This window comes from Leptosomus discolor, chromosome 3 (assembly GCF_034619465.1).
Source record: "Leptosomus discolor isolate bLepDis1 chromosome 3, bLepDis1.hap2, whole genome shotgun sequence".
Taxonomy (NCBI): domain Eukaryota; kingdom Metazoa; phylum Chordata; class Aves; order Leptosomiformes; family Leptosomidae; genus Leptosomus; species Leptosomus discolor.
Window position 1 is genome coordinate 10144704 of NC_141393.1, and position 22396 is coordinate 10167099.

At 37.7% G+C, this 22396-nt stretch overlaps 1 protein-coding gene across 2 annotated transcripts in view; it reads left to right on the forward strand.

The window, feature by feature from the left end:
* JAG2 (jagged canonical Notch ligand 2) overlaps nt 1-20065 on the forward strand; it is a 70797-nt gene extending 50732 nt beyond the window's left edge. Inside the window, exons 10-26 of one of the 2 annotated variants that reach the window (XM_086462275.1) lie at nt 382-495; nt 1044-1090; nt 1352-1525; nt 3849-3999; nt 4304-4468; nt 5056-5169; nt 6565-6678; nt 7068-7181; nt 8101-8217; nt 9197-9224; nt 10277-10362; nt 12611-12724; nt 12908-13023; nt 14688-14933; nt 15386-15517; nt 16534-16690; nt 19593-20065. In XM_086462275.1, the coding sequence (XP_086318401.1) occupies nt 382-495; nt 1044-1090; nt 1352-1525; nt 3849-3999; nt 4304-4468; nt 5056-5169; nt 6565-6678; nt 7068-7181; nt 8101-8217; nt 9197-9224; nt 10277-10362; nt 12611-12724; nt 12908-13023; nt 14688-14933; nt 15386-15517; nt 16534-16690; nt 19593-20065 (2462 nt within the window). The remainder of the gene's footprint in view (nt 1-381; nt 496-1043; nt 1091-1351; nt 1526-3848; nt 4000-4303; nt 4469-5055; nt 5170-6564; nt 6679-7067; nt 7182-8100; nt 8218-9196; nt 9225-10276; nt 10363-12610; nt 12725-12907; nt 13024-14687; nt 14934-15385; nt 15518-16533; nt 16691-19592) is intronic. The other variant, XM_086462276.1, reaches the window with a different exon arrangement.
* The last annotated feature ends 2331 nt before the right edge of the window (nt 20066-22396 follow it).

Sequence of the window (22396 nt, forward strand, 5' to 3'; positions counted from 1 at the left end):
CCCAACTTCAGCTTACTTGTAATAGTTCTTCTAGAATGCCCGATAACTTTTCTGTTTCAAAAAATAGCATTGGTGATGGTAGCTCCTTCTTCATGGTGGCAGAACAGTGACTGTAAGCTTACGGAGGCAAGGAAGAGATTTGTCCTGACTAACAATATTACTTTTTTGAGTTTTGGCAAAAGAAGTAGTAAGATAACATGCATGTGCTACTATAGACAAGCGTGCATTAAAAACCTGTGATATGTAAATGGTTTTAGTGCCCTACCGATGTATAATAGGAGCTTCTGAATCTTGGATTGCATGGAAACTTTGCTTGGTGCTGTGGTAATCTGTTTCTGGGTTTGTTCTTTATTCTCTTCTTTCTTTTATCTTCTTTCACAGATGCTAATGAGTGTGAGGGGAAACCCTGTGTTAATGCTTACTCTTGCAAAAATCTCATTGGTGGATATTACTGTGACTGCATTCCAGGATGGACAGGAGTAAATTGTCATATCAGTTAGTATTTCTTTAGTATGTATGTTGACCGTAGGATGCTTTATTCTTTAAAAAAGGTTGTATGATAAATGATAGTACACGTACTTGTGCAAGAAAAAATACCTGTTGTCAGGATTTTTCTGACTTCCAGCAATGTAGATTGAAAATACTGTTTGAAAATTTATTTAGAGATATAATTGGTATTAAGAGGAGCTTAGGTTTATGCTTATATAACTAGTAAGTCCCTACTCACTCATCCGTGGTTCTGAATGATATCATGTACTGATTCAATTTAAAATACTTTTTAGCTAAAATGTTAGATATTAAATTACTTGATGGCATATGATTTAATTTCTATTACACTGTAGTAGAAATATGTGATATGGAATATGTAGTTTTCAATTACATATTTCTTTAAAATAAGAATCTCTTAAGACCTTGCTTTCCATTGAAACATCTAGAAAAATCCTTTCCAAAAATGACTTATTCTCCATTCTTATGCTAGACCTGTACTCTTACAGCTTAGTCTTCCAGTAGAAATTCTAATTCCTTGCATATTTTATCCATAGATATTAATGACTGTCATGGACAATGTCAACACGGAGGGACTTGTAAGGTAACTTTGATTACAAAATTAATCTTGTTCTGGCTAGTTATGAATTCCGTGGTTTGGAATTACAGGTTGGTTGAATGTTAAAAGTGTGTTGTTGCACTTGCAGATTCTTGCTGCATTTCACAAAATGATTTTATGTGGTGCTACTGTTGTTCACAAATCCAGAATATAGAAATAACTTGAATTCTTGTGTGCAAGTTTTAGCAATAAACAAATCTTTCCACTTCTGATTTCTTTTTTTTTTTTCGCCCCCCCTCTGTGAAGGATGAAGTGAATGGTTACCGTTGCTTATGCCCTCGTGGTTTCACAGGAAAAAACTGTGAGACAGAAACAAATGAGTGTGAAAGCAATCCATGCCAAAACGGAGGCCGTTGCAAAGACCTGGTGAATGGATTCAGCTGCCTGTGTTCACAGGGCTTCTCAGGAGTCTTCTGTGAGGTGAGGGCAGTGATGACATTACTGCAATACTTCTCATGGATTGAATTCTTGAAAGACACATATCTCCAGGTTTAAATGGGAGTAACCCAAGGCTAAAGCATTACTGACTAACATGGCTGTTACTTGATACTCTGAATAAGCAAGTTTGTTGTGTGGTGCTGTCATACTAGCTGTAGTGCTTGAATTTGCAGCCTGAAAAACTGCAAGTTGTTGCACATAGGTGTTGGCTCTCCTAAATGTTTTCAGGCTGCAAGTATTCCTTAAGGTTGAAATAGATTCCTTTGCAATTTTCAGGACCTGTGCCCTTTTGTTACACTAGAATGTTTTAGGTCTTCGTTCTAGTAACTCTGAAGTACATAATTGAATTATCTTTCAAGTAATCCTACTGCTGTTGGTAGGAATATCCACATAATTAAAAGCAGGCAGATACTCAAGTATTGGCTCTCAGAACTTTGACTGAGATGATTTTAGGAAGATGCAGTTCTAGTGCATAAATAAGGATTCACATCTGAAATACTGAAGTGCTAGTGATAATTCATAAAGTACTTCATGATAATGAAGATCTTCCTCTTTCTATGGAGGATGTTAGACTTTTCAATGTAAAATTATATTGCCTTAAGTATGTGCTTTCTGGCTTGGGTTGATAGCCAAATTCATGTAAGTGTTGAGGTTAGTAAGACAGGGTCAACTGGAGGCATTGAGTTAAAATTTTGTTTGATTTGCTCCAGAATTTTTTGTGGGGGATACTGGAGTGATCCCTCTTAAATGCTGAAGTAATTTTCTTCTCTAGTATTTGGATTGTTAAAGAAACAATACCCTCCTTTTATTCAAAATTAAAAAGGACCTCAGATACTGACCAGTTTTATTAAACTGGTGCAGTGCCTAATAGCTCATGTACCATTTCTACATAAGGATCATAGCTGGAGTGCTCTACTCCAGGCTGATTCATACCACACTATGTAATTAAAGTTTTAGCAAATTGGTTTGAATAATAGGGGGGAGTTGGCTGCTTGCCTTGTATGTTGCAGGAAATATCTACCATTGATTCCAGATGCTAAAGTACCAGCTACTGAACTTGCATTGGGAAGGGGAAATTTACACTAATGGAAGGAAACAAATGGAGACATCTGATAGAGGAGATACGAGAATCTTTCTCAGAACTTAGCTATTTTTTGTAGTTTGCTTTGAGTGTTCTATATGAGAGCATGAAGTAGCTTGCTGAAAGTCTCTCTGTTGCAGCTGGAATTGTACATGCTCCTCTGAAATACTTACACTGTCTGTGTTCCTTCTGTTTTGGTTAGCTTTGAATTTTTCTCCTATTTAGCTACAGAACTGCTGAAAATAGTGACCAAATCCACTATCGGACTTAATTTTATGTCTCTAAGGTTGAGAAAGCTGTCTTTATCACAGAGGAGATGAGAAGAAGGAAAAGTTCACTTGAGGGGAGGAAAGCAATCCCTAAGAATAACAATTTGGAGGAAAGATACTGTGATGTAACAGTATCCCTTTTGAGGCTGCTTTGTGAATTTTGAGGCTAAATTAGGGCATCACCAATCAGTGGTCTTGTGTGTCAGTCTCAGATTTAGAAGTAGAATTGCTTTGCTACAGCAATTTGTGTTAGAGGTTGTATTATGAAAGCTAGGTTTAAACTTTGCTTTTTGAATCAGATGGTGTGTGTTTGAAATGTACCTAGTATTTCTGTGTGTAAATTGGCATGGGGATAGCATTTGTAAGAATAAGGCCCTGAGCAGCTTGGTCTAACTAGACCTACTTTGAGCAGGAGTTGGGGAGTAGCTGACCTCTAGAGGTCCCTTCCAAGCTATGTGGCTCTATAATTCTGTGTGTTAACTGAGATGGGAGAAGTTGCTCTAGAGAATAGGATTTTTTTAAGGTTCTGTGTATTTTAAATGTCTTGCAGACACAAAGTTGACAAGTGTACTGATATTTAACTTGTGTTACAGCACTTAGTATGTGGGTGTGAAGAATGCAGAAGTGACTTAAAATGATCCAGAACAGTCATAGTAAGATGTCTGTTAATGGCTTGTTCTTTGCTAACTAAGTTATTGCAAATGTGCTTATTCAGCTTCCTGCAAAGGAATATCTTATTAGCAGTATCAGAAATGCTTTATATTAGGATTGCCAAAAGTAACCTTGAAGTTTCTCCCTGTGGTGCAGGGTGGAATGCAATACAGAAGATTCATAAACCTTTTTAAAACTTGAGGTTCCTTGTACATTAGCCTTATTTGTGTCTTTGGCAATATAGATAATGCTGCTTACTCCTGGGAAATGAAGCAGCTGCTGCTAACTATGGTCTCTCTTACAGATGGATATTGATTTCTGTGAACCTAACCCTTGCCAGAATGGGGCTAAGTGCTATGATCTGGGAGGAGATTATTACTGTGCCTGCCCTGATGACTATGATGGAAAGAATTGTTCTCATCTCAAGGACCACTGCAAGAACAATTCTTGTAAAGGTACCTGCTGTTGTCCAGAAACTTGTCTTAATGCATTGGTTGTACATTAAAAAAGAAAACTAGTATTTCTGGGAGTAGCATAATGCAGAAATATTTTTGTTGTCCTCGCTTGGACTTTGTGAAATAGTGAGGCAGTGAGACGAAATGCTCGTAACAGTCCTTATTTATAAAGAGGTAGAGAGTAACTTCTAGTTAACATAACTTTTAAATTGTGGTTAGTCTCAATCTTTTGATAACGTTGTTTTAAATTAAAATTGATCGGTGATGCAGATTATTAGTCTGATTATATATTTCTTGTGCTTAGTGATAGACAGCTGTACAATAGAAGTCTTCACTAATGCTACCCAAGAAGGAATTCGTTTTATTTCATCTAATGTTTGTGGGCCTCATGGACGGTGTATTAGTCAGCCAGGAGGGAATTTTACTTGTGCCTGTGAAAGAGGTTTTACTGGAATATACTGTCATGAAAGTAAGTACAAATTTCTTCTAAATTATTTTGTTGCTTTAAAACTTTGGGTTTTGTTATGAAGCTTTACAATATAAAATAAAACATTAAGATTTTAATAAAGTTGCATAGAGCATTGTTTGAGGTGTGCTGCTTGGTATCCAGTTTCTTCTGCTAACAGTTGTCTTTGTAGTGGTTCATGCTTTGTCTGTGAAAGAAAACTGGTTTTGGTGCAACTTCAGTATGAATGTGTCTGTACCCACTACTTTTATGTACAGTCTTACAAGTAACCATGGATTTCTCCAACATGTGGGTGATCAAGAAGGGACAGACACATTGATAGCACAGCTTAGGAGCGTGTGTATTGCTGTTCCATGTGTTTTTTGAGCACTTGGATGTTTTTGGCTAGGTAAACTTAATGCTCTGGTTCAGCTTGCTGTATGAGAGAGAATACATCTAGAAACCTTATCAGGCTTGATGTTTGAGCAGTTCTTATGTGTGTACAAATGGAGTATAACTTTGTACTGCTTTTCCTAGACACCCAAGTGTAGATCACTCCTCTAGGTAGGTGAAGACAGCCTTGAGCGGTAATTGTTGACTTTTTGTCGTAGATATCAATGATTGTCTTGGGAAACCTTGCAAGAATGGTGGGACGTGCATCGATGAAGTTGACTCATTTAGATGTTTCTGCTCAAGTGGCTGGGAAGGAGAATTGTGTGACACAAGTGAGTACTGCAGAGCATTGCAGGGTCAAATGTTACAGCTTTACTGTAACAGTGATGGTTAGTATGTGGTTAATAATAATGAGGTAGTTTCTGTGTTCTATAATTACAGTCTACCCAGTATTGTTTGCAAAAGTATTTTCAAGAAGATTTTTGGATAGCAGCTCTAAAAGGCTCTGTTCCTTTTAATAGGATCATGATCTGGTTCTTTGGTATAGTACAGGATATCTCCCAGAAGGAGAGAACTTTTTTCTCCTGAGGAGAGGCAAAAGTGAATATACCCCTTTAGAGGGTCTACTTCTTATATTGCTTTTTATTGCTATAAGCATATTTACTTGTTAGTACTTACTATACATAAAAGTTTGTCCCTTACTCAATCTACTCGTACGCAGTAGTTTCCAAACTAGAAAAGCTTTTTAGCTTTAAGCCAGTGCAAGCTGTAATGTGCTTCCACCTTAGTAAAGATACTTATACGTTTAATATCTATTCCTTAAGTAAGAAAAGAACTGCTGAAGCCTGCATTTTTACTCAGTGAATATCATGAGTCAGTGTTTTGTATTCTGGGTTCAGCGGGAGCAAGCCTTTACTCTTGTCCTGGCTTGAGACATATTGGGTCTTAATTGACAAAGTGTACTAGATCTGTTCGTGGTCAAGTTACTTCAGAGGTAACTGCAGTTGGTTGTTTTGTTGTGGTTTTTTTTTTTTGCTCTGAATGAAGCCCCTTCTAAAACATGACAGCAAGGACTTGCTGAGACTTATTACAGGACATGCACCAATTGAGATGTGAAATAAGACTGAGGAGCTTTTGGCAGCTATCACTGTCAAAAGAGCTTTTTGTGTGATCTAGATGAAGTTCAGTCTGGAATAATTAGTTCTACCTATTAAAACATTTGTCTCAAGTGAAAAGAACTTTCTCTAAACCATGTGTATATATGCTTAATGTGTGTGTACACACATATATATGTAGATGTGGATAAGCAATCTAACATCTTTAACTCTCTGTATTTTGGGACATAAAGCAGGAGAGGGAGCATTAACTGTCTTGTGTGGATGTCCTGTCTTGAGGCTTCTTTTCAGGACATTGTGTTCCCTACTAGAAAGTTTTCTCTGAAGTTCAGAATACAGCTGTTCGCTCGAAAAATGAAACTTCTTTGGTGCTCTACTTAAAAGCCACACCGAATGATACTTTTTCTCGAGCTGTGAGAAAATATTTCATAATTCATGTTGTTCTGTACAAAATCAGAGTTTTCTTCTTGCTTATGTAAAGATAACCGCGTAACGATTTGGAATTCTGTCTTCTTAAATAGTACACAATTTATTTCCTTTATAAAAAAGTATTTTATTCTTTCTCAGGGCCTTGACTAGGCTAGATCATCTAATTTGAATAACTTTTTCTAGATTTCAATGACTGTTCTCCTAATCCATGTCACAACGGTGGCCGATGCATTGATTTAGTAAATGACTTCTATTGTGAGTGTAAGAATGACTGGAAAGGCAAAACTTGCCATTCACGTAAGTGTTCTTTACTTTGATCTTTAGTTTACCCAAAGATTTGTTTTCTTTCTTCTCATGAGACTAGAGTTCCTGAAATTTAAAATAAAACAATTGCAGTGAAGTAATAGGTGTATTTTCATTACCTCTTCCAGTTTCCCAGCAACAAAATGGAACATTTAAAAAATTTGTTCCTTCGTGTAGTGAAATGGTGTTGTAAGAGATGCCCTTAGATCCCACTGCTTTGGTTGTTTACTGTAATAACAGCAAGTGGAACTATGCATTTCTAGTAGTGTTGCATTTAAATATGGAGTCTCTTTAAAAGTAATTTTGTGATTAAAAAGTACCTGGTCTTAGAATTCAGTGAGACAAATGAAAGTTAAAACTATTTGTTTTATTGTGATGTATAGGTGAATACCAATGTGATGCAAATACTTGTAGCAATGGTGGAACATGCTATGATGATGGAGATACATTCCGCTGTTCATGTCCTCCAGAGTGGATAGGAAGTACTTGCAACACAGGTAAGTTCTTTACATACTCTACAGATAAAGCCTGTTTAGTAAATAGGTACGCTGTTCTTCTAGCTGGCTAGTACAAAGCTGTGTTCCAGTTGCCTGGTGACTGAAGTTCTGAGTAACTTCCACTCACCTGACATGATATCAATTTTTAGGAAGCTGTTCTTTGCAGGCTTCTTACATGATCTTTTACATAGTTTCTCCTAAGCAGATTTGGAACACTTGGACTTGTGTCTGGGCTTCTTGATTAGTCTGAACAGATCCTGTGTAAAGATTTTCTTGGGAACTTAGTCCCCCACTTTGCTAGAAGATTCATAATGTAAATACGTTTGTGATTGAGAGGCATATGAGTGGACATACTTGGGGAAAAATGAAATGAAATGAAGTGGTTCTTCCTAGGGGATTTGCAGGATTACTACTTGCTGTAGGGAACTATTCTTGAGCTTTTTGGGGATTGAATGTAGTCTCTGTGGTACACTTTCCTGAATATGAAACTTTCATTAGGACCGAGATGTTGGATGAAGGTGATTTAGTATAGTTTTTCTACTTTTTAGATACAATTGTGGCGTTTAATCAAGATCTGAACCTAATAATAAAATAGTAATATTTAAAGTACACCTCATGAACTGGGTAACTCACTGCCAAAGTAGGAATTTAGCAGTATCTGAAGGATGCTTTCACAGATGGCAATAAAATAGATAATATTTTTTATAGAATTTCATGATTCAACCAAACAATTGAATTGGGTTGATGGTGAAGGTAGGTGAGAGATTATCATGTGAAGTGACTGTTTTTGGAGTCTTTTGACCTCCTTGTAAGTCCTGCACTGTTGACTTAAATGCTGTTCAGGATTGTGGTATTAGCTAGACGATAGATACTTTTTTTTTTTTACTGTGTTAAATAGAGACCTTTTGTGTTTTCAAAGCTAAAAACAGCAGCTGTATTCCAAACCCTTGCATGAATGGTGGAACATGTGTTGGCAGTGGAGATTCCTTTTCTTGCATCTGCAAAGAAGGATGGGAAGGACGTACATGCACGCAGAGTAAGGCTTTTCTCTTTTCTTCCCCTGCATTCCCCTGGGATATTAGGAGTGTCTGGCACAGAGCTGTTAACTGAAATGAAGCAAGTTTGTAGAGCTCCTGTGCCAAAATATCTGAATCATTCAAGGTGGGAGGTAGGTAAAGAAGATGATGCTCGAGTAATGAGTGAAGAACTTGTCATGCTTCTTCCTGTGCCTGGTCTCAGTCAAAATAAGACTTTCAGCCTTCTATAGAAATATAATTTTTGGGAATATGTGCAAAGCAAGAAAAATCCTCACAGAAATACTAATTTTGACAATGAAAAGTATGTGGAAAGGCAGGCAGTAGTGTATATTCCAACATTTTCTCTGATGAATTGGCTAGGCGGAGTAAAGCTGGTAACTTTGATTTCACCCCCCCAAGGTATAACATAGAGGGGAAGAAAAAAATATCTAAATTTGAGCTCTGTTTTTACTCTAAATCTACTGTGAAATTACTGTTGTATTGATGTATGCCCTAATTAGCTGTTTTAAAGCTGTCAGTGCTAGTATAAATGCTAACAAATAATTCGGAACCATTTATAATGGGAATGATTTGTTTAAGAAATCTAGCTAGTTGCACATACAAAGTGCCAAAGTAGTAGTAATCCTCCAGAAAGCTTTTAGAGCCTGGCTGAATTATCCATTACCACTGCAGCTGATACACTGTTTTATCTCTGTTATGTTGCCATCAATGTTGCTTATCACTCTGTGCTGTTGATATATCAAAACACAGCAAAGTTGTATAATTTTGCATTTGTCAGTCTGTTCATAAAACTTAAGGTATTTCATTGGTCTGTTAGGTCTAATCAAACTTTCTTTGCAAGTGTGGAAGAAATATTCAATTCTATATTACTTTTCTTTGCTTTCTTTATCAAATATGGTATCTGTTGAACTATAATATTATACATTAGAAAATATGTATGCCACTAGTTACACTAGTCTGTGTTATTCTTTTTTGTAGATACTAATGACTGCAACCCTCATCCATGGTAAGTATGCAATCTCCAGTTCTCTACTTATTGTGAAAATAAAAGTGAGCACAGTAACATGGACTTCCATTCCAGACTAGAACTAACTCTACCCTAAAATAGTTGAAGCCAGCCTCTGTAAAAATCTTAAAACAATGTTTTTGCCATACCTTATCTATTCCTTCACAGCAAAGACCACAAAACCATCCTGAGTTGATTCATATATGAACAGATAAAAGTATTTTAGTGTAATATTTGTGCCAGAACTGACTAGTCAATTATTGTGATATGAATTATTGTGAAATGAAATTTGATAACAGTTCAAGCATCTACAATTGAATTTTAGAATAAAAAATGGGAAATCAAAACTTGTTAGTTTACAATAAATAATTTTAGAAAATATAAAAATGTCCCGTTAAATCAAATACCATGTATAAATGTGTTTTAAAAACTAAATTCATTTTTTGGAAGATACAATGGGAGTATTTTAAATACAAAGGTTGATGTTTACAGTTTAAGGGGAAAAATACTGATATGTGCATGAAGCAAACCATCTATGTTATCTTTCTCTGTTGTCCATTCTGATGCAATAACCTGCACTTCACATATTAAAAAAAACAAACTTACAAAAGCTCAGGCTTTCTCCATATTCACTTTACAGTGCTGCTTTATCTCCTTGAGTTCTGTTGATATACTTCTTCACATATGCACACACTTTTGTAGGATATTGCTGTTTTAAACAGGTGAATTACTAAGCAATAGAGTTTGTCTAACGTCATGCTTTCTCTGTTGATGGGAATAGATGATCCCCCTAACAGCAGAAGGTTTCATTAACAAAGCTTTGATTAGAGACCAATGAAACAATGTAGATGGCTTATTAAGTAGACTTGTATTATGAATTAGTTAGGACACTTTAATTCTGCATTGTAGAATAGTGAGAAAGTACTATGAATAGGGACAATAGAAATTTGCATTTGAACACGCTACATCAGACCTATGGTTTTTGCTCGTCTTAGGCTAGTGAATCTACCCTGAGAACGCTTGGTGTAATGATAGGTTTATTATTTTTACAGTTACAATGGAGGCATCTGCGTTGATGGTGTGAATTGGTTTCGATGTGAATGCGCGCCTGGGTTTGCTGGTCCTGACTGCAGAATTAGTAAGTATCTGTGTGGTTAAAGACCTGAAAGTTCGTACCATTCTGACATACAAATCAGAAAAAGAACACCCTGTGACCTTTTTTTTGCATGAGGTCAGCTGAATTCCGAATAATGAAGTGAAAGCCACCTGTCTGTCAGCCAGGTACTGATACCTTGTAAAAAATGGCAACTTATGTTCCTTTCTACATCTCATTAAACGGAACTGAGATGAGTTGGCTTAAATTATACTCAAAGACTTGAATGCTGGATTTTGTCAGATGTTTCTGAAGGTTCTGGGGTGCTGGCTTCATAGAAGCTTATTAAGTTTTAAGTATTTTTCTTGATAAGCAACTTGTTGTTAAAGGTGACACATACCACTAGGTGTTCCATTTAACATTAGAAACTTAGATCCACTGAGACATCACAGATGCAAACAAAAACATCAGTGTGGTGCTGGCATGTGAATAACAGAGGAGTGTGATAAAGGTCTTTCAAACCTATACAAGAAACCTGTTGCACTGTAGTTATCCTGAAGGGTAGAAACTGAAAAGAAAGGGGAACAAAAGACACTAAAACTGCACTGAAGTGTTGTGGAAAAGTCTCTTGGGTGGTTTGTTTTTTTTGTTTGTTGTTTGTTGCGTGTTTTTAAGAGTGTTACGATTTTGGCTTGCATGAGATAAGTACCTTATTTTTATTTTATTTCTACCCCTTTGGAAGATCAGACTTTGTCTTCTGTAGCCTCAAGGCTGTTGGGCTTGGTCCTTCCACTCCATCTGTATGTTGGTGTCCTCGTTCTGGCAGATAGCAAATGAGCCAACATCTCCAGTCAGAGGGTGAAGGTAGCACTTGCGGTAGCATCAGCTTAGTGATCTCTCGATATATAACCAGGTATGGCAGATAATCGTGTATCTAGATCCAGACTCTCAGTGGAGGATATTTGGATTCTTCTTTCCCAGACAAGAAATACAGAGAGGACTATTGTAGTGTATTTAACAGGACTGCAGATTTTGTTTGTTCTTGTTCAGACTGGTATAGACAAAAGGAATAGCTCTGACAAAAATACCTTTTATGGCTGATAGAAGAAACAGAGTGAACAGTCACTTTTTTCAGCATACAGAGGCTGGAGAATCTGAAACCAATCATAGCTTGAAGAGAGAAGGAAAGAGCAGTTAAACCCTATAGTAGTTGAGATACTTCTGTATTTGCATAAAACTTTGTCTTAGTGCACTTCTGAAGGAAGCTAGAATAGAACCAAAAGCCCTTCTACATCCATTTGTTATTTTCCATTGCCTACATGGGTAAGTCTCACTGCTACCATTTATCATGTTCACATTCTAAGTCCAGTCCTTTAAACACAGAAGGTGAGCTGATACTGTGCATTGGTGTTTAAAGAATTTTAAAGAATTGATGTTTAAACAGGTTTTCTGAGGGGTTGGAGTGGGCATTCAATGGAAAGAAGCCTTTCAAAAGATGCTTTGGAAGACAATAGTTATGGTTGAAAATGAAGCAGTTGGTGCCTGTGGCTCACAACTTGACAGGGTTTCTGTTGCCCTTGTTGGTAGGCTTTTGCATAAATTAGCATTGGTCACTTCCTCAGGATAACAAATAACACGTTGCTGTGCATCGGAATGGACTCTACTTCCCTGTCTCTTTCAATAGATTTCTATGGCTAAGTGTCTACATCTTTGCAGGTGTGGTTTTTTTTTAGAGGCTTTTGTGCTAAGTGTGTGTGTACTAAATTAATGTACTCACTAGGTTATTTAGAAAAGTAACATCACATGTCTGTTACAAACTAAACTATTACTCTTTTTCTTTATGGCGAATTGTATTGCAGTAAGTCTCTTAGAGCAATGTTGAGCTGATTCATTGTTCATCTCTTGCACTGCGATAACTTGCTGAAAGCATGTGCTTTTCTAGGAAGCCTAAATGTCTGAGATTAGTGCCAGAGCAGGATGTGGGACTTAAGTTCTGTGGCTGAATGTGGAGAAGACATTAGCACCTTCAGCTGTCCAACACCTCTGCTCTGTGAGATGAGTCGGCATATGACTGCTTCTTTGATCACAAGAATGTCAATTAGGGTGCAATTATGAGAAATCTGTTAGAGGTTGCTGCTGAAATGGTGGAACTGTCCAATTAGGAGATTAGTTCTTGAAGCCAAACTGTCCTTTGCTTGTTAAGAAAGTGGGTATTGTCAGATTACATCTTGGTAAAAGTTGAATTATAATGTTCTATGTCCTTGCCATTGAGCTTTACTTATTCTCTATCTAGATATTGATGAATGCCAGTCTTCCCCTTGTGGATATGGTGCCACTTGTATAGATGAAATAAACGGATACCGATGCACTTGTCCCCCTGGAAGAATTGGTCCTAGGTGCCAAGAAGGTATTCCTATATCTGCTATCAACCTTTACCTGAAAACCAGTAGGGTACAGTGTAGCCAGTATAGAGTTTATATACTGTAGTCTCGTGTGTAAGGAACAGTAGCTAGTACTTTTATTTAAATTTGTATGTCTTCAGTGATTCAAGAAGGTGAAGTGTTCTGCGTGTGCTTTTTTTTTCCCTTAGTGATTGGAATTGGAAAGCCTTGCTGGCTTAAAGGAATAACCTTTCCCCATGGCAGCAGGTGGGATCAAGAATGCAACAATTGCCACTGTTTGGACAGCCGTATTGACTGCACCAAGGTAGGTGTTTTGACCTATTTCCCTAAACCCTTCTGGCTGAAACAGACTTACTGTTCTTCATGCACAAGTTAATGTTTTAGTTTTTTTCCGTCTAGACTTTTGCATAGGTCTCCCCCAACCTGCCTTTGTTTAAAAAAAGGTGTCTAATGACTTCCTGTAAAAATACTTATGGGATTGTCTTTATAATCATAAGCTACTGTCCTGTGCTCTACCTGCTAGAACAAGCTCTCTAGAAGCAGAAAGGCACTTTTTTTGCAGAAGAGGAAATATGAACTGGAGTGGAATAATGATCCTTGAAAGTATAAACAAATCGCTCTTTGCAAACACAGCTTTAGAGCTCCTACTTTTGTGAAACATTAGTTCCAAGGTAAAGCACATGTAGGTAGAAAAGTTTCTTCAGTAGGTAATAATAGTTGCCTTTTTGTATTGTCCTTCAGTAGGTTTATGAATTGACAAATTGCAACCTTTGTATATTTATTATGGACTATATCCTGGTGGTTGTGACTTGGAATAAATAAGACTAGCCTAAATGCAGATTGAACATGTTAGTGTATATGCTCCAAGCCTTTCAGCCCTCCCGAGATAGCATTTCTCAGTTTATTTGTGGTACCTGTGCAACTTTACATCACAGCTAGAGAGACAAGATTAGTGCTGCTTCCAAGTTGTAGGGCTAGGTGGGTGGCTGCAGAGGAGCACTAATAGCATACAATACTGCCTCCCACAGCAGTCTCCCACGTTTCACCAGAAGCACCAGTTTAAAAACCTCTGGGTCTTATTAATCTATTCAGCCTTAACCTTACTTTATTTAGCTAGGGGTGCACTGTAGGCAAAGAAATAAGTAAATCTTGCACTTAGGCATTTATAAATGCTATTTTAGACCCATTATGGTGTTGTGATTTCAAGTTTGACATCTCTTCAGAAGATAACAGCATGTGAAGGTAAGTAGAGTCTCAGAAAAGGTGGTTTGGTAAATGCAACGTAATCCAGTATATGGTATTTGGTTCTTTTGTGCCGAATGGAACAAATATGCTTTCTTGCTGACAATTGTGCTTTAAGAAGTCCGTAAGTTCCTAAGCTAATAGCAGTATAGTATTCTGTAGAATCTTAAAGGTTACATCATGAAACGGAGCTGTGTTTGGAAGCTTGCCGCACCTCAGTAACTTGGGGGTAGCAGCATACTGTTTTCTTTTGGGAGAGTGGTTGAAGTGACAGCGCGTATCACCGATGTGCATCAGCTCTTAAACAGCTTCAGCATTCTGTGGCAAGGATCTCTGTATAAGTACTGAAGAGAAATTAATCCTTGCGGAGGTGTTTCTCTCTAGATTATAGAAGCTTAGATGACTAGCTTAAAATAAATATTTGAACTTCTGTATAACTCAGTTATGTGGGACATCTCTAAGCTTTTAAGGAGAGATATACCCAGTCAGTGGAGTCTCCAGTAATCTTTGCACAGTTTTTACTCTTTTTGTTCTTGCAAAATGTCCTCATTTTGTGGAAGAGCAACTCCATCTGCTACTAGGACTACAGCAGTATTGAAATACAGATTTTTATTTTTTTTTTTGCAGTCGATAGTAGATCATGACTGTTTTATGTGAATTGCTTATTTTGATTTGATGTATAAGAGCAATTAACTGTAACAGTACTTTGTTGTTTTTAATTTCTAGGTGTGGTGTGGGAAAAAACCTTGTCTCTTACATAAACACTGGGATAATTCAAATAACCAGTGTCCCATGGGTCAAGAATGCCAGGAGAAGTACATGAAATGTTTTCAGCCACCATGCGCAGACTGGGGAGAATGCAGTGCCTCTGAACCTCTGCCTGCCAGTATCAAGTGTCTGCCTAATTCTGGATACTTGGACAATGATTGTGCTAGAATTACTTTAATTTTTAACAGAGACAAAGTCCCCCAGGTGAGAACAGAATTATTAATGAAGTATGGCAATATACGTAGGGATATATTCCATGTCAAAGCATGGAAGAATAATGTTTCTAATAGGAGCTCCTTGCTGTCATAAACTTGCAAAATTTATTATTATACTTCTCTGTTGATGTGAATTGTGCTTTGTCTGAAGGGTGAGGCAAAATTAAGGTTTGTACCGAGTATTTTGTTTTCTTTTTTAAAATCTCAAAGTAGTACTTTCTTACATTTCAAGATGGGCTCAGACTGTACTAGGGCAGTCATGCATGCTCAGTTTCTGCCCCTTCATTCCAAAACCCTCTTCTTTGCTTTTCTGCCCTTTCTTGCTTCCCTCTTTGCTACTTTCATCAGGTCTCAGTAACTGCAAAAACCCTGAAGATGTTTATTTTTATGTACTATTTTTTACTTGAACTAAAGTTGTACAATCTCCTTTGCTTCTAACAGGGCACTACAACTGAAAATATTTGTTCTGAAATCCGGTATTTACCAGCTACTAGGACTGTTTCTAGGGACAGAACTCTGATAATATTATGTGATCTGTCTTACTCCACAGAGAATGCAGTGGAGGTTGCTATTGTAAGTATAAGACTTGTATTATTATATATAGGAAAACTTCATCTTATTAGTTTGAGCTGGGGAAGAGGTTGTTAAAGCTTGTTTTACTTCAGTGCAGCTACTGCAATCTGTGGCTTAGTCTGACTGTAAATCTATTTTGTGATCTCACAATTTCCTATAATGCTAGATAGCTGAAACTGTAGGTTTCATTAATGACAGAAGGCTACCGCAACCTCCGGATAAATTACTCTAAAGACTAATTCAACCTAAATTAGTGAGCGAGTGCCTACCTGTTCTGTCCGAAATCTTGGACTATTGACCTTCTCAGTAAGGAGATACAGTTGCAGGTGGCTGCGTTGCATCTGGTGAAGAAACTTCTGCTATGCACTTGGAGTATGGCTGCTTCAGGGTGTTCGTTAAATACAGACATGCTAAGTGGGAAGTGGAAGAAGGTGCAAGTTGAGTAGATGAAAGTAACCGTTGCCCTGCTGAGCTAAGGGCTTGCTTTAGAGGCATATATGGCCTGATCACTCAATGCTTGTGTATTGCTTAGTTTCCAAGAAAGAGTTAATTTTCACAGTAAAGTGTTTATCCAGATAGAAGCTGGACTGTCTGTCTCTACCAGTACTGTAAAGAACATGCTGAGCAGTGAGACAGGAAACAAAGTATATGGTTTAAATAGAGCAGACTGTTACTAGTCCAAGCTTCTATCTAGATAATCTGCATGTCTTGAAGTGCTCTAAACTGTGAGTAAGTTTAGCTCAGCAGTGTAAGTAACGTGGAAGTCAGCTGCCGTTTATTTGAGGTATGCTAGATTAGCCAGTAGGTGTGTTACCCTCCTAGTCTGACACTGCGTATCTGCAGTTTGGATAGAGCCAGCCGTGCTGTTGCTACAGTGAACTTTTAGGGTACTGTTTGTAACTAGTCAGGTAAATTCAGCCAAGTGAACTCAGTTAGGATGTAACTGGATTTAAAAAGTAGATTTCCAGTTAGGTGATTGCCGTAACTCTTTGGTTTTCCCCTCTCACTCCCTTTAGTCTTTTGTCCCGCATCGAGATGAACAAGATAATAGTCTCATACAGAATGCTGCTAATACAATAGTAAATGCAATCACTAAGCGGCAAAACAGCACTGTTATGTTGGCAGTAACTGAAGTCAAAGTAGAGACCATCGTTGTTGGGAATTCATCATCAGGTAAGGTTCCCAGTGCGTTCATCCTATGTCTGTGTGTGCGTGTAAGCATTTTCTGTTCCCCTAGTGTCAGCCTTTTTTCCCTGACACATAAAGATAGATTGCATTGTTTCTTTAACTGCTATTACTAACGGAAGAAAAAGTGGCTTTAAAATTGAGATTCTGTGCTTGTGTGTAAATTTAAACTTAACCTCCTCCCTAGCGTCCCCACCTACCCCTGTCACTGTTTTGGCTCTGACTTCCAACAGTATTCTTCGTACCTTTCACAAGATCAGGAGTTCTTTCCGTGTACTGTTCAAATCCTTTCCAATTCTCCTCCATTAACCTTAAATCAACCTCAGTCCTTGATGATGCTGCACTATAGAAACTGAGACTGTGAGGTAATGAAAATATAGGGGGAGGGAAGACACATGGTGTGATACCAAGTATCTTCTGAAGTTCTTATGTATTATTTACCTTAAGAAGAGTTAAAGGTGTCTAGTATCTTCCAATACTTGGCCATGATAATGTAAAACTTTGCTACCTTTTTCAACATGTGTTTCTAACTAGTGCACAGCTGGCTCAAAATGTGAAGTTTATTCCTCTTAATGAGGATATGGTGTAATTTGAGAGACCTTTATCTCTGAATGTTGGCTCTCCAAGAGCCATGCCAAAATAAGCAGTTGAAGATTTTGCATGCCTGTGTTCCTGCTTGGAGTGGTAGGAGAGAGTCTTGCTGAAGACCCCGGTAGGCTCCAGTTCAGCTAAGCCCCAGAGTGGAAATCTTACAATGGTAGGAGACTCTCCCAACTTTTTCCTAGACCTCCCCAACAATAATCTTCTGGATCTTCCACCCATACTCCAAACAATTAGTAAATTGCCTGGTTCCACTTCCCTTGCATTTCCCTTCTAGGGAATGCCTTTCATCTGTTAAAGCCTTGGCAAATGTGCTATTTCCTCAGCTCCCCTGAAGGAGTGTACCAGCTTTGTTCTTGTCTTGCACAGAAGTTGCATAGATGATAAAGAATTGAACTGAGATTCTGACATACCTCAGCCTCTCTTTCTTCTGATTGTGGGTTAAATGCTAGGGCAAAAGGGATGGGCATTACTTTGCCTCCCACCTCAATAAGATAGTCTTTGGCTGCTCTTGCAGCTAGTGCTAGAGAATTGTTTCCAGACTCTTCATTTGAATATGGATGTTCAGTGGTGACCGCTGGCCTCTAGTTCTTTAAGTGGAGTGTTATGAAGTAAATTGTAACCTGGTCTCTCTCATGTTCTTTGATACAGTTTGTTTTACTGTTATCCCTTAATTGGGTGAGGTAGGTGGAAACCTGTCACAAAATGTGGTGTAAAGCTGTATGTCTGTGAGAATCTTAATTTCTGTGGGAAGCTCAAGTGTCTAGATGGAGATGATCATTTAGACACGTCATTAATTTCCTTTAGCTTAAAGAAAAAATATTCTGAATTTAGAATCTGTATACAGACAGTTGGCTGTATAAGAACCTTTTATTAAGTAAACTTGGACCCACAGTCATATGACAAAGTAATAGATGTGATAGCAGTGAGAAGGTGAGCTTTGTATTCTAATCTTGGAGAAGCTGGTATGAAGAGCTCCTTTTTTTCTTGAAGTATTTCTGACCTATTCATGGTTTAGATTGCTTATGAAAAATGAGGAGAGAATAGCAGTTGCTCCTGAGAGTACAATCCTTCCCCAGACTAAAATACAAATTTTAGATACTTTGAGGCCAACCATGTTTGCAGTTTATTCATCCCACTTTATCAGAAGATGTTTGAGATTGTGTCATATTTCATGTAAAATTATGTTCAGAAGACACTTTAACACTAGAATGAATGACTGTGGTGTTGAAGCAGTGGGTTGGTTTTGTACAGCCATTCTGTAAGCAGGTGTTGTAAAACTGCAGAGGGAATCTACATTTGGATCAGGGGTTAGAGTGGCAGGTTGACAGTGTATGTCTGCAGAGCTTTTGAGCAATCCTGCTGTCTCTACAAAAAGCAAAGCACATCATGTCTTATTGTCTCTTACCGTGTGTGGATTCTTGCTTTCAAGAAGAGCAGAAAAAGGTTGTTATTCTATCCTAGCAGTAAAGTCCTTGAGGAGGGCAAAAAAGGGGTGGGGGGAACAAAGACCAAACATACATAAGTTTTCAGGATTGGTTTCCTAGAGAAATAATATGGGTCTGTGTGGCTGGGAGAGCACTAGTGCGGTTTGTTGTTGGGAATGTGGAGAACAGCAAATGCCTTAACTCCTTGTGTTTATTCATTGAGCAGAGAAGACTCTTATCTCTAGTGAAAATACTCTAGATGTACTCAGAAGTAAGACTGTAGCATCCTAAAGAGTGCATGATTGATTTGGCTACATAGCTGTAACCTGTATGTTTTTTCAGATAGTTGGTACATAAATGTCTGTGGATGTGATAGTAAAGGACTCTTCTATCTGATAGTAAATGCAGGATGTATTTCTGATGCAAGTGCCAGTACTTCTTAGAGCAACTTAGAGGTGTAGTACTCTTCATAGCCTGCCTCCTACAAGAATAGACTTTTTTGCTTAAGAGTCATTACTGAGGTTTTCTGGGCCAGCTCAGCTTAGGTGCTTGAGAAAGAGAAGCTGTTTATAGAAACAGTTTGTCTGTTGGTGAGGGGAAAAAAATCTTAAATAAGCACTTCCCCTCTCGTCATTAAGCAGGGAAAACTCTAACTTGATTTAAACTAATAAAGTTTGTTTCTAGCTGGACTAGTGCATTCAGACAGTCATTGTGCTGTAATGACATCTTATTTCCTTTCTCCTAAAAATCTTTCTAGGGCTAACCTGTAGGTATGTATGGATATTTCTCTTGCAATGTCCAGTGCTATATATCTAGTTCTTTTAACTCAAGACTTTGTTTTCTTTTTTTCATTTGCCCTCTAGATTATTTGGTTCCAATTCTTTGTGCAGTATTTAGCATTGTATGGCTGACTTGTATAATCATCTGCGTGTGGTGGACTCGGAAGAGAAGAAAAGAGAGAGAGAGAAGTCGTCCTCCCAGAGAAGAGGGTGCCAACAACCAGTGGGCACCTTTAAATCCCATAAGAAATCCTATAGACAGATCTTACAGTAACAAAGACATTCGTTATGAATGCAAAAACTTCATATCTCCTCAAAAAAGAACTTGTGATGCAGTAGAGGAGTATGTGGAGTATGAGGAAGAGGAGGAGGAAGAGGAGGAAAGAGATGAGGAAATGGACAAGTTCCTCTCTCACAAACTCGCAAAGCCTTTGCCGACAAAGGCATCTGACACGTCAGAGAGCAGTCCAGTAAAGAAATCCCATCAAATAGGCAAAATGGACAACAGATCTGTAAAAAATGTGAATGCGTCAAACTTTGAAGGCAGTAGAGACTAACCTGTATTTGGAATGTAGGCAGACTGCGCCTACGCTTACTGGGGAGGGGAAAAATTGGCATCTCCACTTTGCATCAAGGACTAAAAATATCTGGAGTCAAATGTTCATAGTTTCTTTATTTTGCGTAAAAAAATAAATAAATAAAAATAATAAATAAAGTTTATTTTGTTTCTTTAGCCTTGTATAAATTATTCAATGACTGTCAGATGAAAAAAGTGAGTAATCTTTGATAGTTGCTATTTTTGTAAAGTTTACTTATAATACACTCGCTGTGTGGCAGAGGAGAGGTTGTATTTTCAATATGTGTAAAGTTTATTACAAAAGACTGTACACTGTTTACAGAATGTATTTCTTTTTATTACTTGCTCTAATTTAATGGTGGCTTTAAAACCTCCTGGTTGAGGAAATTGTGTGAACTTTAAACTGCTTTCTTGACTTTGAATCTATTAATGGCAGCTCACTGCACTTGTTACGTTAGTAGCTTCTGTAAGATTTTTTTCCAAATTTGCCTTACATACTTTGTAATAGGAACAAAAAAAATTATAGAGATCTTTCAACTGTGGTTTAAAAGTGGCCTTTTTATTTCTGTTTAATTACTTTAGAATCGCAGTATTGAAGCATGTGACAAGTGCCTTGAGATTAAACTTTTTCTATAGCAACTGTCAAAGACTGCCATATCAATATAGTAAAATTGTGAGAACTCTAGGTTCCCCAACTGACACAGTTTATTTTCTAATAGTGAAAGTGCTTTTTTGTAAATATGTACATATTAAATGAATCACTCTGTATATTTGATTTAATAACTTAAATATTTTGGTCTTTTTTTTACATGTCATTCCTTTTAATTTATGTTGCAGAAAAGGAGGTTTTATGGCAGTTTATAAGACTTTTTTGGTATTATGTCCAGATTAGAAAATGATGTTAATACAATCAATGTTAGGAATCTGTTGGTCATTTGTATTTACATAGGAGCATAACCACTTACATGTAAATAGATCCAGAAATGTTTGTTTATCCCCATGTTCAGCCCATCTCAAGAACACTTAAAGGGTGCATCTACTGTACAGTACCAACATAGCGAGGCATTGTTTTTTTCTTTTGTGAATATGTTAATTACATGTGGTATTACTTTTTTGCGTTTAAATACAGGCCTAATGAAGGGAACAATATTTTCCTCAATCTTGTTTCTGTTGTGCTTTATTCATCTTTTGCTCTAAAGAAAAAAGGCTGGCAAGCTCAGGAGCTGGGAGTACCTTGTTAGAAATGGTTATTTGTAATGGAAGGCTTATGCGTTTGTTTTTTTAAAGGCTTTATTATTGCTATTAACTGGGCAAACTATAAGTTTATTTTAATTACTGAAGAAGCATAACACTACATACAGCTAGTTACCCTACCAGGGAGAAGAGAGGATGTTTGAGAGTGTAAACTCTGGCCCACGAACAATGTAAACATGAATGTTTTGGAACCAGTTATTTTATACAGGAACGCAGGATTTGCTTTGCAGGATCTTCTGTTTTAGTACTTTTTTTTTTGACATGTTCTTAAAAAAAACTTTCAGAAAAAAAAACTATTTATTAAAGCGTTTTATAATGATGTTTGTTGTAACTTTTTTACTTGTGCTAAATATTCAAAACTTATTTTGATAACCTGGTTAGGAGTTAGTTTAGAAAAGGGTACTATCCTTCTCATGTTCCCCAGTATAATCCTGAGTATTTAAACCAAAAAACACTTTTTTTCTGCTACTCTTGTAACTTTTTGTACTGTAATGCTGCTGTCTTCCATAATCTAATAAAATGATTCCCTCATTGTGTGTAAGATACTTCAGATTGTGTTTGCTTTCTCAGCGCTTGGAGTTCTGGTGTGGTGAGGCTAAACGAAGGAGGAGCGAAAGTCCCGATTTAATAGGCAGTGCTTCCTATCACCCGAGGTGACCGTCTGCACCGAGTGCCGACCCTTCCTGAGCCAGCTCGGCAGCCTTCTCCTCTGCCCACTGCTGCTCCGCGAGCAGGTTGCGTAGGAGGTGGTATCATCCCACGTGTGGTCTGTGAAACACAGGCTTCTGCGGTGCCTAAACTGGGACTCGCCCTGTGCCGCCTCTTTGCGAAGGACAAAGGCTGGTTTCAGCCGACGGTTACTCTTTGGACACGGCTCTCCGCCCAGCTGCTGAGCAGAGGCTTGTCTAAGCAGTATCGTTTTGCTTCCTTGGGTGATAAGAGGGCTGCTGGAGCATGCAAGGGCTTGGGGTGTTCTTGCCAAATTGAGTTGGATTTTAAAGTGATACCTTTGTCCTCTATTCTGCAGCCATTCAGATGTTTTACTTGTCGTGCTCTG